General features: G+C 53.8%; 1 protein-coding gene across 1 annotated transcript; it reads left to right on the forward strand.

Moving 5' to 3' along the window:
* Positions 1-10,803: 10,803 nt before the first annotated feature.
* Positions 10,804-14,207, forward strand: Camk2n1 (calcium/calmodulin dependent protein kinase II inhibitor 1). Its single transcript, XM_052177855.1, has 2 exons — positions 10,804-11,439; positions 12,758-14,207. The coding sequence occupies exons 1-2, from the start codon at positions 11,274-11,276 to the stop codon at positions 12,826-12,828; spliced, it is 237 nt and encodes a 78-aa protein (XP_052033815.1). The 5' UTR covers positions 10,804-11,273; the 3' UTR covers positions 12,829-14,207.
* The last annotated feature ends 1,198 nt before the right edge of the window (positions 14,208-15,405 follow it).

Genomic DNA, 15,405 nt, shown 5'->3' on the forward strand with positions numbered 1-15,405 from the left:
AGAGAGGTGGAGTGTCTCAACCAAATACATGGGGAGTGGTAGGACTGAGCTGAAGCACTCCCAGTGCCCAAGCTCTTAGCTATAGATGCCGTGTTGGTTACTTCTCTCCTTGCTGTAACTAAATACTGAACAGAAAACAACTTGGAAAGAGGAACAAGTTCTCAGTTGACAGAGGAACTGTCATGGTGGCTTGTTCACAAATTAGAAAGTGGAGGAAAATGAACACTGGTACCTAGCTTCGTTCTCCACGGGGTGGGGCCTCTCTAGAAATGACCTCCTAGACTCAGGGATGTGTTTCTAGGCAATTCTAAATCCTGAGAAATTGGCAATGAAGATTAGCTCAATCCCTGTCAACCGGACACGGTACATGTATAGCTTTAAATGAATATTTGCCCCTTGTGGACATCTCAATGCAAAACATGTTTAGTTAATCTCTAAAAGTCCCCAAAGTCTGAACAATACCAACATTGTTCAAAAGTCCAAATTCAAAGTCTCTTCTAAGACTTGAGACAAACCCTTCAAGCATGAGCCCCTATAAAAAATTGCCATCCATATTTCTGATATATGACCACACAGAGTCAGTGTGGGAGGGAATGGAGGCACAACAAAGAAAGCCAGATCAAAGCCTGCAGGACAGACAGGCAGGCAGACAGACAGACCCAACGCTGGAGTCCTGGTCCAGCATCTGCGACTGATGGTATCATCAAAGGCTTGAACAGCTGTGTCTCTCCAGCTCTGTCACCTGCTGCATGCAACCTTTCAGTTTGGCCCATGGTCCCGGCATCTCCAGCATCCTGGAGTCTCCTCTGCTTTCACACAAAGTCTTCTCAGGGTCCACGCAGAACCCAAACCCGCCACACACGCTGGCTGCATTCACTTGCTTCCTGGAACTTTGCTGCAAGCCTCCGTGGCCCTGTGACTCCTCTCTTGCACGTTTGTATGTCTATACAGCATCACACTGACAACCCTGGGAGGTTCTGCTGCCTGCTGGAGATGTACTTCTGACCTCTTGGCCCCAGCTGCTAAGAAACCTCTTCAGCTGCATTCCTGTCCAATCTCCAAATGACTGCGTCACATTTTCACAGCCGGAGCCTTTGATGGGGAGGCTCTTGTCCACAGGGCTCCTTCCCCACCGTCCCAGGGCAGAGTGTGGGGTTCTCTGCAGCCACGCTAATCCCCATGATGTAATTGCTTTCTTCGCAGACTCGCCCAACTGACCGCCCATCTCCCTTACCTTTCTCTTCTCTCTCCTGCGGACCCGACGGCAGTGAGCTGTAACCATGGCACTGACTGAATACAGCTATCTAGAGATTTTCTTGGAAAAACGAATTAGCCCATTACCTTTCACGTCTTCTTGGCTCAGGTTCTCAGGGCATGGTCAGAACCAGAGGGGTGAGACGTGGATGGCTCTGCCGAAGTCCCCAGTAGAGTTCTTGCTCACCTCTGAAACCTCATGAGCCAAGAGTCTTTCTTGGTTGTCTTTTCTCTCTCCAAATCCTGCTCTTCCAGATTCCCATCACAGTATGTGTCCCTGAAGCTCCTTTCCCAGTATTCTAGGGCATTTCTAGCTCGTAGGCCCCGGCTCTTCCACATCTACAAACCAGCCCAGCGGCCTGTGGACCACAGGGCCTGGCCTATCACAGCGATGGTTCCCTGCTCCTGGTACAGCATCCCTGTATCAGTTACCTTTCCTACTGCTGTAACCAAACACCCAACAGGAGCAGTTTAAAGGGGAGAGTTTATCTTGGCTCACGGTTTAAAGGGCACACAGTCCACAATGATGGTGAGTGTTTTGCTTACGGGTGCAGATTACAAAGCAGGGAAACACGGAAGCTCAACTCCCTTTCTCCCTTTCCCATTCTTATTCCGTCCAAGAGCCTGGTCTGTGGGATAGTGATACCAACATCCCGGAGGGTCACAGACACACCCAGGCAGTAGATCAGCGGTTCTCCACCTGTGGGTGGGTGACCCCTTTGGGGGTTGAATGACCCTTTCACAGGGCTCTCCTCAGGCCATCCGAAAACACAGCTGTATACATCACAATTCATAACAGTAGCAAAATCGCAGTTATGAAGTAGCGATGAAAATAATTTTGTGGTTAAGAGTTACCACAACATGAGGAGCTGCACTAAAAGGTTGAAGCATTATGAAGGCCGAGAACCACTGCCCTAAGTAATTTTTTTTTTGTTGTTGTTGTTTTTTTTTTGTTTGTTTTTGTTTTTGTTTTTCGAGACAGGGTTTCTCTGTGTAGCCCTGGCTGTCCTGGAACTCACTTGGTAGACCAGGCTGGCATTAAACTCAGAAATCTGCCTGCCTCTGCCTCCCAAGTGCTGGGATTACAGGCGTGCGCCACCACCGCCCAGCCCTAGGTAATTCTAAATCCAAGAGAGAAAGATCAACCTCATACCTGCCCATGGATGGAATGAGGATCTCAGGGAAAGGGACAGGAGGGACGCTGCCTGGAGGCGCTGACCTCTGGGCCACAGATAAAGCAGCAACTCGGATGCTATGTGATGGGAAGAAGGGCTCTTTTACGGCCTGTGTCTCCAGAGGGGTGACTCGTATAGGAGGGACATCATGTGAAGTGACCTGCCCAGAGAGTTGAAGATTACACACAGGAACACCAGGGCATCATTATCAGACTGTGGTAACTAAACGGACCCAAACAGAGAGCTCAAAGATTCAAAGTCTGGTTCTCTGGTCCTGAATCCATTAGAAAGAAAGAAAGAAGGTAAGAAAGGAAGGAAGGAAGGGAAGGAGGGAGGAAGGGAGAGATACAGAGGAAGAGAGAGAGAGAGAGAAAGAAAGAAAGAAAGAAAGAAAGAAAGAAAGAAAGAAAGAAAGAAAGAAAGAAAGAAAGAAAGAAAGAAAGAAAGAAAGTCTTACAATACAGCCCAGAATGGCCTTGATCTCAGGCCCTTTGCCTCAGCCTCCAGAATGGTGATTTCATCCGTGCCTGGCTGCTGTGCGATCTCCGTCCAGTGGCGGAACTCTCTGACCTCCAGTTCTAACTAGAAAAGCAGCAGGTGGGATTAAGACACTCCAAAGCTCCATCCAGCTCCGCCACTTTGCGTGTCCACAAGACAGAGAGTGGAAGAGGTGCTCGGGGTCCCTCCCGTGGGCTAGGCATCTGGGAGCTGAGTGGCTTCTTTCTGAGTGGCCTAGCTGCGCCACAGCCGCAGGATGGCGTTTGTGGAAAGCCGGGGAGAGCAGCGCATTTCCTCTCTAATTAGATAGCGTTAGCGTAACCATTTTGAATGAGATAAGTTTCCATGAGTGATGTCCCGAGTTGCTCCCCGAAGCATTCATTAGTCACTTCCCTGCAGCTGCCTTATTGTTTTCCAGATGCCAGCCCAGGGACTTGGCATTTCCCTTCCCTGATTGGAGTGGGCAAGGCTGCGCTGGGAACACAGGCGGGCATCGCAGGGAGGGGTTTTGCAGCTTTTGCTCTTCCTCCTCATGCCTTCCGGGGCGGCCACCACCACCTCACATTAGGGGCCTTAAAGCAGATACCTATAGTTCTGGGTTGAGGCGGGCGCGTGATGGCCACAGAAAAGCTCAACACGTATTTATGGAGCCTTTGATGTGGCTGGCATCTGAGTGCCTGAGGGCACAAATGAGTGCACGTTCCTGCTCTTCACGGCCTTCTCTCCTCAGGAAGCGCTTCAAGCATGCTTGAAATGTTTTATTTATCCTCTTCCTTCTCTGCCACCCTTCCCCGGGTTCTGCTCAGGGGCAGCCGCCTCCCACGGCGCAAGGTCTGATATGACCACCAGGTGGTGCTGTGCGCCCACAGTTGAGGACTTCCGGGGCCCTTGGAAGAGAAACAGGTTATGACCAGAGGCCTGTGCAATTTTCTCGACTAGGAGGCCTGGGGAGCAGACCTCGGAGGTCCGAGAGAAGACTCAAGGGAGGACCCCGGGTTGCCAATCCCAGGACCACCTCGGCACACCCTGGTAAGGATGAAACTGAAATTCCATAGTTTCCACCTTCCTTGCCCAACTCACCAGGGACACTGGCTGAAAGTGTGAGAATTTGGAGACACTCTGCAAAGTGCTGCAGGGGGGAAGGGTCCTCGCAGGGGTCCTCACATTACTCCCGCTGTGGTTTCCCAGGCGCTCACGGCTTTAAATGCGCTAGCCATCTTTCCCTTACTCAACTAGATATGCATAATGCATCAGATGTCTTAAAATATGCGCATGACTTCACACAGGGGAGGGATGCTGGGGGAAAAAAACCCTTATGACACAGATTTTTAGCTTTTGATTTTTTTTTTCTGGGAAAAATTTTTATTTCTCCCCAGCCTGACTCTTTGCCAGCTCTCATTCCCATCTCTCCTGTTCTCTCTCCCCTCCCCCAGCTGCCTCCTTTTCTCAGCTTCCTCCTATGCCCTGGCCCTTTTCTTTATGACCCTTCCCATCCTTCCGATGGTTGGATTGGTTTTCTCCCCCGACTGGCTTTTTAGCTCCCTTTGGTTTCTGTGAATCTCCCTCATTGCCAGTGTTCTGATCTGGCCCCGCCCCCTGGACCAAATAGCTTTCTGTACCCCACCTCCCCACCCCCACCCCCGCCCCTGCCCCCGGGACCAGGCAGGTCCTCCCTAACCCTGCATGGGCTGCAGGAAGTTTTGTCCATCTCTGCAGACCCCAGGGGCCGAGGGCAGAGGGACCCCCTGCAGGGACTGTTGTTCCCTGCCCTTGCTTTAAGGTACAGACTCTGTCCATCTGTCCGTCTGTCCGTCCCTTGCCTGAGCCTCACTCATTTGATGGCTGAGAGGAATTCTGGCTCGGAGAGGACAGTGCTATCTCCAGGTTACACAGCGGGGAGGTAGGGTGTGGAGCTAGGGCTGGGCTCCTGCTTTGCTCCCACTAACCGGTGCTTCGCAAGCTCCCGGGATGTCTCTCCACGGGATGGAAAGAATCCCTTTCTCACTGACAGAACTCTGGGGCCGTCCTGAGCATCGCGCGTCATGGGCTTTCTGTATGGAAACTGGGCTCAGTAGCTAGTGGGCATCTCTCTCTTGTCAGGGTTGAGAGCTCTCTGTTTTGAGCTCAGATCCAGGGCTCTCCTTAGCTCCTGGGTGATCTACTGCCTGGGTGTGTCCGTTCCTTGGCTTATTATGGGCTGGGAGTGCAAGCCGATTTGATGCCGTGTCGTCCCAAGGACACGCTGGAAGGAGATGCCACAGTGCTGTTTCTAGGACACAGCCTTCTCTTCATCATCCAAAGGCACTTCTTCAGGTTCCTAGAAATCTTGCACACAAGGTTTTGCACCTTGGGAAGAGAGTTATCTCTTTCATAGCCGCCTTTGGCCTGGGACAGGTTTCCATGGTTACAGCAAGGGGAGGAAAGAATTTGCACCCACTTTCCTGACTCCTGAAATCCTCAGGGAGGCACTGCCACCCAGCAGGGGCAGAGCTTGGCCTTCGGCCTGGAGTCTCCTGCCGGCTGTCCTTGTCAAGGTGGCCCTAGGCTGTCCCTCTGCTTTTCTGGCCTGGATGCTCTCAACTGTAAGACTGAGGTGACAGTTGACAGCCATTTACCAGGGGCCTGGGGGTGGACATATGCGTAGTGTGGTTAGCAGGACTTGAGCATAGCAGGTAACCCAGGTAATCTCTGGGTGAGATGGAGCTTGGGACTAGAGCTCTGTGGCCTCGCAGAGCTGGGACGGGGTCAGCTTCTCTTTGTCCCCCCGCCCCTTTACCAGCCATGTTTTGACTCCATTCTTGTTGAAATCAAGGCTTTTTTTTTTTTTTAAGGTGTATGGGTGTTTCTGTCTGTTTGTGAACCAAGTGTTTTTCTGGTGGGGGAAGAGAGCATTAAATTTTCTGGAGATGGAATTAAAGGTGTGGGATACCATTTGGATTTGGGGAACCTAACCTAGGCCCCTGACAAGAGCAGCTAATATTCTTTTTTTACCCCCTTCCCTTCCTCCTTCTTGCTCCGGCCCTGCTCTCTCGGGTCCTTATGTTCTTTGTTTCTTATTATGGATGGTTGTGAGCCACCATGTGGTTGCTGGGATTTGAACTCACGACCTCAGTGCTCTTAACTGCTGAGCCACCTTACCACCTTACCCAGCAGCTAGTATTCTTAATTGCTGAACCATCTGTCCAGTCCACGAGTCAGGGTTCTTAAAGGACAGGAGCTTCTTGGGAGCCCTGGACAGGGAACACTGGACAGGCACTTGATAGCTTTCAGGCACCAGGCCTCAGAAGCCTCAAAATTTCCAAGGCTCCAGGCAGAATGTCACAGGAATTCAAGTCCCACCCTCTCTTGTGTCCCAGGGTGGTAGAACAGGTCGCACACATTATCATCACGGTGTGATCATCCTGGGCTTGTCCACTAGTCTGCCTTTACTATCCTAGCCCGGGAGGCAGCTGGAGTTTCCTAGTGCTCCTGAGCCCTGCTTTGCAAGATTTCATTTGAATAAAGAACCTTAGTGATTAGACGAAGCCTTTGCACATGTGCACATCTGTGTGTGCATATGTGTGTGAGCATGTGTGTGCATGCATATGTGTTGAGGGGGGTCAGAGACCTATCTTTCAGGAAATACAGCTCACCGTCCTGGAACCCTCCCACTGAGTTAGGGCAGTGGTGGGGAGTGTGGTGAAATCTACCTTGGCTCAGAGCCATCGTTCCTGCTGGACAGCCAGCTCACCTCTCTGGACAGGACCAGCTCATCAGCCACATGACGCAGATCCCAGGCCTTTCTCCCTGAGGATGGTGAAGGGTCTGAGCCAGCCGTGGCAAGCTGTGACACACCCGGCACACACCTCTGTGGAGGCCTGGGTTCGGCCTGCTGGCAGGTGCTCACACCAGAGGCTATGCAGCCATATTCTTCTCCACGCTTGCCTTCTCACACTGCTGACTCTGCTTCAGTTCCCCGTCTAGACAGATGGAGATGGAGACAGAAGAAGCCTCTCGACTGACCCTTCCTGGGCCTTACCAGTTCCAGGAGCCCAGGACACAGCAGGGGCTTTAGATGTATAAACTTACAGTGGTAGAATGTGCTAGAATCACTCGTGGAAATGTACGAGCCTGGTGAAGAAATTTCAGGTGACATCTCAGAGGACGCTGAGAGGGGGCTCTAGGGCCTTTGCTTTAAGCACTTTTTGTCTACTTGGGATTTGCTGCTCCTGCCCTCGTTTTAGTCCTGGGAATTGAAGCAAGGGGCCTAGAAGAATCCCAGCCCTGTACTTATAGATTGTGGAGAATGCAAAGGAATGGACTCTCCTCTTCCCTAGATTTCCCAGTTTATGGTCTAGTCAGAGGCCTGGCGTGAGAGACAATTTATTTAAAAGCCACAAAGAGAGCTGGGAGATACTCCCCTGCAACCCCAGCACTCAGGACGCTGAGGCAGGAGCATGAACTTCAGCCAGCCTGGGCTACATAGTAAGATCCTGTCAAAACAAATAAATACAATATGTTAGTATATACATGTATGCATGTTTATATAATATCTATTATATGTAAGTATATATGTATATATATTATAATAAGTATATAAATGTATATATGTATGAAATATATATTATATGTAAGTATGTAAATGCGTATGTGTGTATATGTATATATACATATCTACATACATACACACACACAGCCAGGAATAGCAGCACTCACTTTTAATCCCAGCACTCAAGAGGCAGATCTCTGAGTTCTAGGCCAGCCTAGGCTACATAGTGAGACCCTGTCTCCAAACACCAGGCAGACCGACAGACAAAGCAAAAACCAAAACAACAAAGCCACAAAGAAAGGCAGTTGTGACAACGTTTATGGAGGGCATACTATGCGCCAGGCAGAGAATGGACCCCTCCCGACTCTCAGCGTCCCTTGGAGAACTTCCATGCATGCAACCTCAGACAGAGAGAGCACTTAGCTTCCTGTTCTGAAAACTGGGCCTGACCATTCCCCACTAGCTCTACCTTCTTATGAAAGCTCAGTTTTCTTTCTTTTTCTTTTCTTTTTTTCTCTCTTTTTTTTCTTTTTCTTTTTCCGAGACAGGGTTTCTCTGTGTAGCCCTGGCTGTCCTGGAACTCACTCTGTAGACCAGGCTGGCCTCAAACTCAGAAACCCCCCTGCCTCTGCCTCCCAGGGATGGGATTAAAGGCGTGCGCCACCACCGCCCAGCGAAGGCTCAATTTTAGACAATAATCATGGGGCTCTTTTTCAGGACTGGATCGAGAACCCGGGCGCCGTGCATGGTTAGGCAAGTGTTCTACCGCCCAGCTACATTCCCAGGCCTTGGTGCGGTGCAGGTTTTCAGGCTGTCAGTGTCCATGCACTTAGAAGACAGGCATGCTCACAGAGCTGGGTGCTGGGCTGGAAAAGGGGGTGCTGCCACCTCCAACTTTATTTGCCCAAGGCAAGGTAGCCGTCAAGGGCTCAGATTTATAACTGCCTTCGGCCTTCTCTCCTGGCTCACTGTCTGGGTGCAGAGTCTTAGGCTCCCGTGTGACTTTATCTTCTTCACGGGGGGGGGGGGGTTGGGGGTGGGGGGGGGTTCCTGGTAGGCACTGAACTTGTAAGTTGCTTTGTGTTGGTCTGCAGCAAGGACAAGACAGGCCCTGGCCCTGCCATCCCTAGACTGTGACCTTGGCCAAGTCACTCACTCCTTCCCTGCCTCATCGGTTACACACAGAAGCTGCCTCTCCTCTTTCTACCTACAAAGGCTCCCTTGTCAAAGGGAGACACCAGGTCAATAATGGATGTGAAAAGCGCTTTGGGGCAAACCCAGAAAGCCTAGCGCAAATGTAAGTGTATACCACCCCGTGTCTTAGACCTTTGTCATCTCTCTCAGCACGGAGAGCTAACCTCACAGCTGACTCGCAGCAGGGCCTTAATGAATGGAGACAGGCAGCTTCTGGAGAGAGCATCCGCCAGTCTGAGGACCTGCTGCTTTTACCGTTGACAAGCCACAGGACTCCGAGCCAGTCCAGGCCCTCTTTGGTTTTGGCTTTAGTTTCTTATGTGTGGATTGCAGGCTTGGGTTAGGTGAGTTTAGGGAGGCTTCCCGGTCCAGGCGGCTCTGAAGTGGGGGACCGGTTAAAGAGATGCACCATGTCTCAGAGGGAACCATTTCTTGTTCAACTAACGCACATCCACTAAGCTCCGCCCCAGGAGCCTCCCTCCTCTTTAACTGTCTTGAGGGGCACACCAGCCGTTAGGCAGTTGAACTTCTGCCCTGTCATGACAGAGGGGACTACCGGGGTTCATAGAGGATAGACCCCACTTGCCCAAAGTGTCACTGCTAGGGAAGTTCAGCGTTGGGGCTCAAGATCGGGCCTGTACTCAGAAGACAAGCTTACTCCGCCTGTCACAATCGAGTTCTCCACCCCTTCTCATCCCAAGGGCCGGCTTCTGGAAACCAGCCAGCCCTTTAACATTTGGGGGGTGGTGGGTTCTATGGCAACCCCCTCCCCTGCTCTCCGGCGGGGGTGGGGTGGGGTGCTAGGTGAGTTAGAAGCCTACTGATAAAGATTAGCTTTCTTGCCCTGCCTTTCCCCTGCAGGCTGCTGACCTTGGACTGGTTACCCCTCTCTGGGGTTAGGCCAGCTCTGCTGAGCAGGTCTGGTCTCCTTGGGGAGAGCAGGTGCTCCAGGCTCTGGTGAGGATAATGAGCGCTCCTCACGCACCTTGCCCCCTTGAAGGTACCATCTGGCAGACAGATGCGCCTCCCAGACCTGTCGGGCTTCCCCGTCTCCCTCCCAGGGTGCAGGAGCACGCTCCTGGTTTCGAGGCCGCACTATCTCCCAAGAGCTTTATTAAGGCTGTTTTTGTAAGAGAGGTCCCGGAGGGCAGAGGGCCGCAGGCCTGGGGCGTCCCCAGCGAGTCAGAGGGCACTAGGCGCCGGGCATCCCGGGCAAGCCCAGAGTAATGAGGCTCTCCCCTATCCCGCGGGAGGCGGGGCTGCCCACTCCTCCCCTCCTTCTGGTCCCCGGGGTGGGGGGTGGGGGTGGAGAGCCAGGGCCCAGCACAGAGGGACGAGAAGTGAGAAAAAAAGTCTTCCTGGCAGATCCAGTGGGCACGGGGGCAGAGGAATGCCCGGCAGGGTCTAAGTGGGGCACAAGTGTGGTGGGGGAAGGGAGAGGAGTGCCCGCGGGTCCCTCAGTGCGCTCCGATCCTTGACCTCTGTAACTGGCCTTCAGGGAGGTCAGCATCCGTGTCCTTCCCGGCTTCTGCGTCCTCGGTCCCCTCCCCTCCCACTGCTTCGGGTTCCCCTCGGGAGTCACAGCCAGCCCAGCCGGCGCGCACAGGCTCCGGGTCGGGTAAACACCGCGCGGGAGGGGCGCGGGCCGTGCGGGGCGGGGCGGGGCGCACCGGGGGCCTCTCAGCGCGGTCCGGACGGAGGGGACAGGGGGCGGGGGCAGGAAGCCAACCGCGGTCCGGCGCGGCCCCGTGACGTCGCTAAGCTTCCAGGGATCTCTCCCCGAGGCCCACGGGTCCCCTCCTCCCTCCCTCCTCCGGCGCCTCGCTTTCAGCCTGGGCTGGCATTCTCGCTAGCAGCTCGCAGGCTGCTCCTTGGTCCCTGCCTCCCTCTTTCTCCCCCCCTCTCCTCCTTCCTTCTCCGACCCTCTATTTTTCCCTCCTTTCGCTTCTCCGCTCTGCCTCTCCGATCCAGCTCTAGTCTCCCCACCTTTTCTTTTTCTCCCTCCTTCCTCACCCTCCCTCCTCCCGCCGCGTCCCTTGCCTTCTTCTGTCTTTCTGTTTTTCTCCCCGTCGCCCTCTCGGTTTCTTCCCTCCCTCCCTCCCTCCGGGTTTCCTCCCCCTGCCCTCCCTCCTCCTCGCTCCCCTCCCCCTCAGCCGCTCGCTGCTTCCCAGTCCCCGAGTCGTCGCCGCTGCCGCCGCCCGCACCCGCGGCTGGACCGGCCCGCGCGCTCCCCGGGGTGCGCCCACCTCGGTCCCGCGCCCTCCGGGCTCGCAGGGACACCCTCCTCCCCGCGCGTCGCGGCCCCGCCCGGCTCGGCCCCCGCCCCGCGCCCGAGAGCGCCGAGGATGTGAGTCCTGCCCGCCGCTGCCGGAGCAGCAGCCACTCGCGCGCGGAGCCCGAGCGCAGCGCAGCTCAGCTGCGGGCGCTCGTTGGGTCGCTCGCGCGGGCTGCGCGCTCCTGCCCCAAGCGGTGTCCCTCCCCGGCCTCTCGCCGGCCCCAGCGCCGCGGCAGCCCCGAGGGCCGTCCCCGGCCGGCCATCCCCGGCCCCAGCGCCGCTGACCCTGTCCTCCGCGGGCGGGGACGCGGGCGGAGGAGGTGCCGCCTCGGAGCCCCCGGACGCGACCATGTCGGAGGTCCTGCCCTACGGCGACGAGAAGCTGAGCCCCTACGGCGACGGCGGAGACGTGGGCCAGATCTTCTCGTGCCGCCTGCAAGACACCAACAACTTCTTCGGCGCCGGGCAGAGCAAGCGGCCGCCCAAGCTGGGCCAGATCGGCCGGAGCAAGCGCGGTGAGTTCCCCGCCCCTTACCCCCTGCAGTGCTGGTGCTGCAGCCTGGCAGGGGCGCAGGGGTCCCCGCGGTAGTGGGGGGGGGACCATCTGCGGGATCTAGGGATCCCTCCTGCGGCGGAAGCTGGATCGGGCCTCGGGCCACCAGGGGGGTCACCCGGGGGCGTGGTAGCCTCACTTGCAGCCGAGGCCCAAAGGTTATTCCCGCGTCCTCGACCGCAGCAAAGTTTGCTTTTAGATTTCACACCCCTCCCCCCTTTTGCGCAGTGGAGTCGCATCTGCACTCTTTCTGCTCTGCCACCCTGGGGTAAGGGGTCCCGGAGCTTCTTAGGGGTCTGCGTGGGGAGCTGCAGGGGAAGAACCTTAACCGCCGCGGGGAAGACGAGGACCCATTCAGGTCGCACAGGCTTTTCACTGTCATTTGCCAGAGGGGAAAAGGGTGGTCTAGCCTGGGATATTGAGTTGGAGAAGCCCCAGAGAAACCGAGACGCAGGGTGCTGCCGGAAAAGACTGGGGTGCCGAGGTGAAGGGGGGAGATAGTTGGGGGTGGGGGACCGAGGTGGGCTGAGAACTACAGCGAGGGAGCTGTAGCGAGCCTGGGACTCAAGTCTAGGGAGGACGCTGAAGCCAATGAGGGTGACTGACAGGGAGACCTACGTACGGGTTGAGACCCAGAGTCTTGGACAGGTGATCTGATCGATCATACAGTACTGGGACCGGTGGAGGGACCGAGAGAGGCCAAGTGGAGACAGTGAGGCAGGCGGAAGAGGCAGCTGGAGGCAAAGCCCTAGGCGGCAGCGAAGGGAGACTCTGCCCTTTGCGGTGGTACAGGGAGCGGAGAGGAGGAGGCCACCGGCCCCGGGCACAGAGAAGGGAGCACCACGGAATGGGGACACCCGTGCAGGCCAGGCCTAAACTCACCACCTACTCCAGTCTCCCTTCATGCTCCAGGCTTCTTCAAGCCCGGCCTGGGCTACTGCCACCAGTGACCTGAAGACCTCAGTTTCCCTTTCCTCTCCTTAAGAAGCCTAGAAGACTTTTTTGTGAATGGTTGCATCGGGCTGCAGGCAATGGCTCCCTCTTGCTTGCTCTTAGAATCCAGCTAGGATGAGGGGTTAGGCAGTGGGGCAGTTCAGAACCAGGCAGGGAAGGGAGCCTAGGGCTATGGGGCTGTTCACCCACCTGGAGCAGACAGCCTTCCTTTCTCGCCCTCCCCTGCACCCCCATAGTGGAGACAGACAAGGTATCTGTGACCCCTGGCTAGCCCAAGCTACAATCTCACCTTTCTTTCCCTTCCCCTCTTTTTTTTTTTTTTTCAGTTGTTATTGAAGATGATAGGATTGATGACGTGCTGAAAACCATGACCGACAAGGCACCTCCTGGTGTCTAACTGCCCCAAAGACAATGTGTTGAGGGAAAGCGTAAGAAGAGTGAAGGGGCTGTGACAGTTACTGACAAAAAGCATGAGGAGGAGAAAGCACTTTGAAATTCATTATTAGCCTGCTACCTGCGATGAAATCGACAACCTGTGTCTCAAGTCAGGCCGGGAGACAGAGACAGATGAGGTGGGGGGAGGAGGAGGAGGAGGAGGAGGAGGAGGAGGAGGAGGAGGCGGCGGCGGCGGCGGCGGCGGCAGCAGCTCTGGGCTCCTCTACAAAAATAAAAGTTTAAAAAAAACACACAAAAAGTTAAAAAAATAAAATAAAAAATAAAAATCACTATATACACACACATATAAAAGAAAAAAGTCTCAGTTGCAGCTATTTGTCGAAATTAATACCTGTTTCTTTTTATATATGGTAAATATTGTGCAATTATAGGTCTGGATTTTGAAAGCAGCACCACATGAAAGGTGCTTGTGCTCTTTGCTGATTTGGCTGTCCCCAATGTTTACATTATTTAATCTTGCAAAACTGATCCTGTGTACTTGGATGTGACATGCCGTCTAGTCCAGTTCTATTTTTTTAAATGTTGTTTATTCTTGGATGTACAAAAGAAAATTGGGGGAGGGGGGATGATCTCTGTAGATACTGTTATACTTTGGCCATCTTTGAAGTTCCCCGGAAATGAAACCCATTTTAAAAGCAAAAAGTCAGTTTTTCTAAGGAATGATGCTTGGGAAAGCCCCTTTCTTGTCTTCTTTTCAAGAGACAACTGAAAAGCTGGTGCTTCCTTGTTGCAGTAAAGCTCTTTGCCCAGTTTAACACCATGGATGGGCTTTATATGTCAGAAAGAAGGAGAAGGAGAAGAAGAAGAAGAAAAAGAAGAAGAAGAAGACCATGCTTCAGCCTTTTCTAACCTCTCCGTCGGGGTCTGTTGTACGAACCCCTTTCTTCTTCAATCTTGTGTCACTTTATTCATTCTCTTTAATGGACTGTAAAACAACAACAACAACAACGACAACAACCATGTAATCACAAGAGTGCCAAATACCTTGAAACGCCAAAAGGCATTTTGGTTTCCTTTTCTCTCCTGTGCTCTGAGTCCTTGTATAGGAATGCTTGGAGTGTCTTTTCTGTTATTTATAGGGGTTCTCGTAAGGCTCGCCAGCTGCCTGTTTTGCATGATATTTGCAAAAAAAAAAATGCCTCTTGCGTGAGGAATCTTACTTTTTTTCTTTTTTATTTGTTTGCAACTTTGGACCTCCAGAGGTTCCATCCCTCCCTCCCAGTTCCTTCTTTTCTTAATTCTATATTCTGTATGTTGCACCTTGAACCAGCACACAGGGCTATTTCTCCAATGTACAATAAAGATCTCTTCCTGTGTCTACTCTTCTTTGTTGGCCCTGTTTTTCGGGGACTTTGCTGTCCATCTGACTGGAATAAGGAGATGGTAGCTTTGGTCTGGAGAATGAAACAGTTTGTGCGCGTTGGAGGTACCAGCCAGTGGGCTGGATGGGCCAGGCTATACCCCTGAGAATGGCAGAATCGGTTGACTTTGAATTTTGCAGATGGCTCCTTCTGGTTTCCCCGAGGCTTTGGCTTGGGAGGCTGCCGGGCCTGTGGAGACTGAAGCTAGGAGACTGGACATGGGTGCAGGTTCCAGCTCTGATTTCCTTACTCTCAGAACTGGAACATTTGTAAGCCTCAGTTGCCTAATCTGCAAAGACCGATGAACTCAGCTTCCGCCCCATAGGCTAAGAAGAGGAATATCAGTACTTGGTACACCAGAACCTTCCATATTGGGCCACCGGTAGCACCCACTCAATATCACTAGAGGCTGGGCTGTGGATAGACTCTTCTCTGTAACCTCTAGAGCTTACTGTCACCAGCTTGAGGGTGAGTTTATTCTCTGGGGATGCATAGCGGGGAGGTCCCATGCACCTGCTACACCTGCCTCTAATCACCCATTAGAAAAGCCTGTTGGGTGGGGTGGGGGGGTAGCTCCAGCTTTTGTTAAGCTGGAGGGGGTGATGGGTCAGGGTTCTGTGGGGAGAGGACTTGGGAGGAGGCTTTTGGCTCAAGGAAGAGGTGCTGTCCCGCCTGCCCCCCTCCCCTAGGCTGTTTTGCATGTAGATGCTCCACTGCCTGGAGCTTCTAATGTGTTTGTTGTAAAGCTGTCAGCCAAGGAGTCACAACACAGCTCACAGTGACAGGAGCTCGAGTGTGACTCAGACATCAGGTAAGAGTCCCCACAGGAGGGGGGTGCAGAAGAGGGGCTCCAGGGGGGCAGGGAGGGGAGGGCGAATGTCTCATCCCCCCTTTTAAGTCTGACAGCCTCAGCAGGTCCCAGCCCGGAGTTCTTCATCCTGTGGTCATTACTGGGACTGATGGGGGAAACTGGAACTGGCAGTGCCCAGCCTGCGGATGCTGGCAGATGCCAACTTCATTTCCCCAGGCACACGGTCCTCTTCTTGAATCTGGCTGGCTTCCCTCTTGACCCCAGGCACTCCCTTTGGAAGAAGGTCTATAGGCTCCACAGAGCCAAGCAATGCAATGTGCTGTTCCCTCCTCAGAAGACCAAGGGG

This window comes from Apodemus sylvaticus, chromosome 3 (assembly GCF_947179515.1).
Source record: "Apodemus sylvaticus chromosome 3, mApoSyl1.1, whole genome shotgun sequence".
In the NCBI taxonomy this organism is placed as follows: domain Eukaryota; kingdom Metazoa; phylum Chordata; class Mammalia; order Rodentia; family Muridae; genus Apodemus; species Apodemus sylvaticus.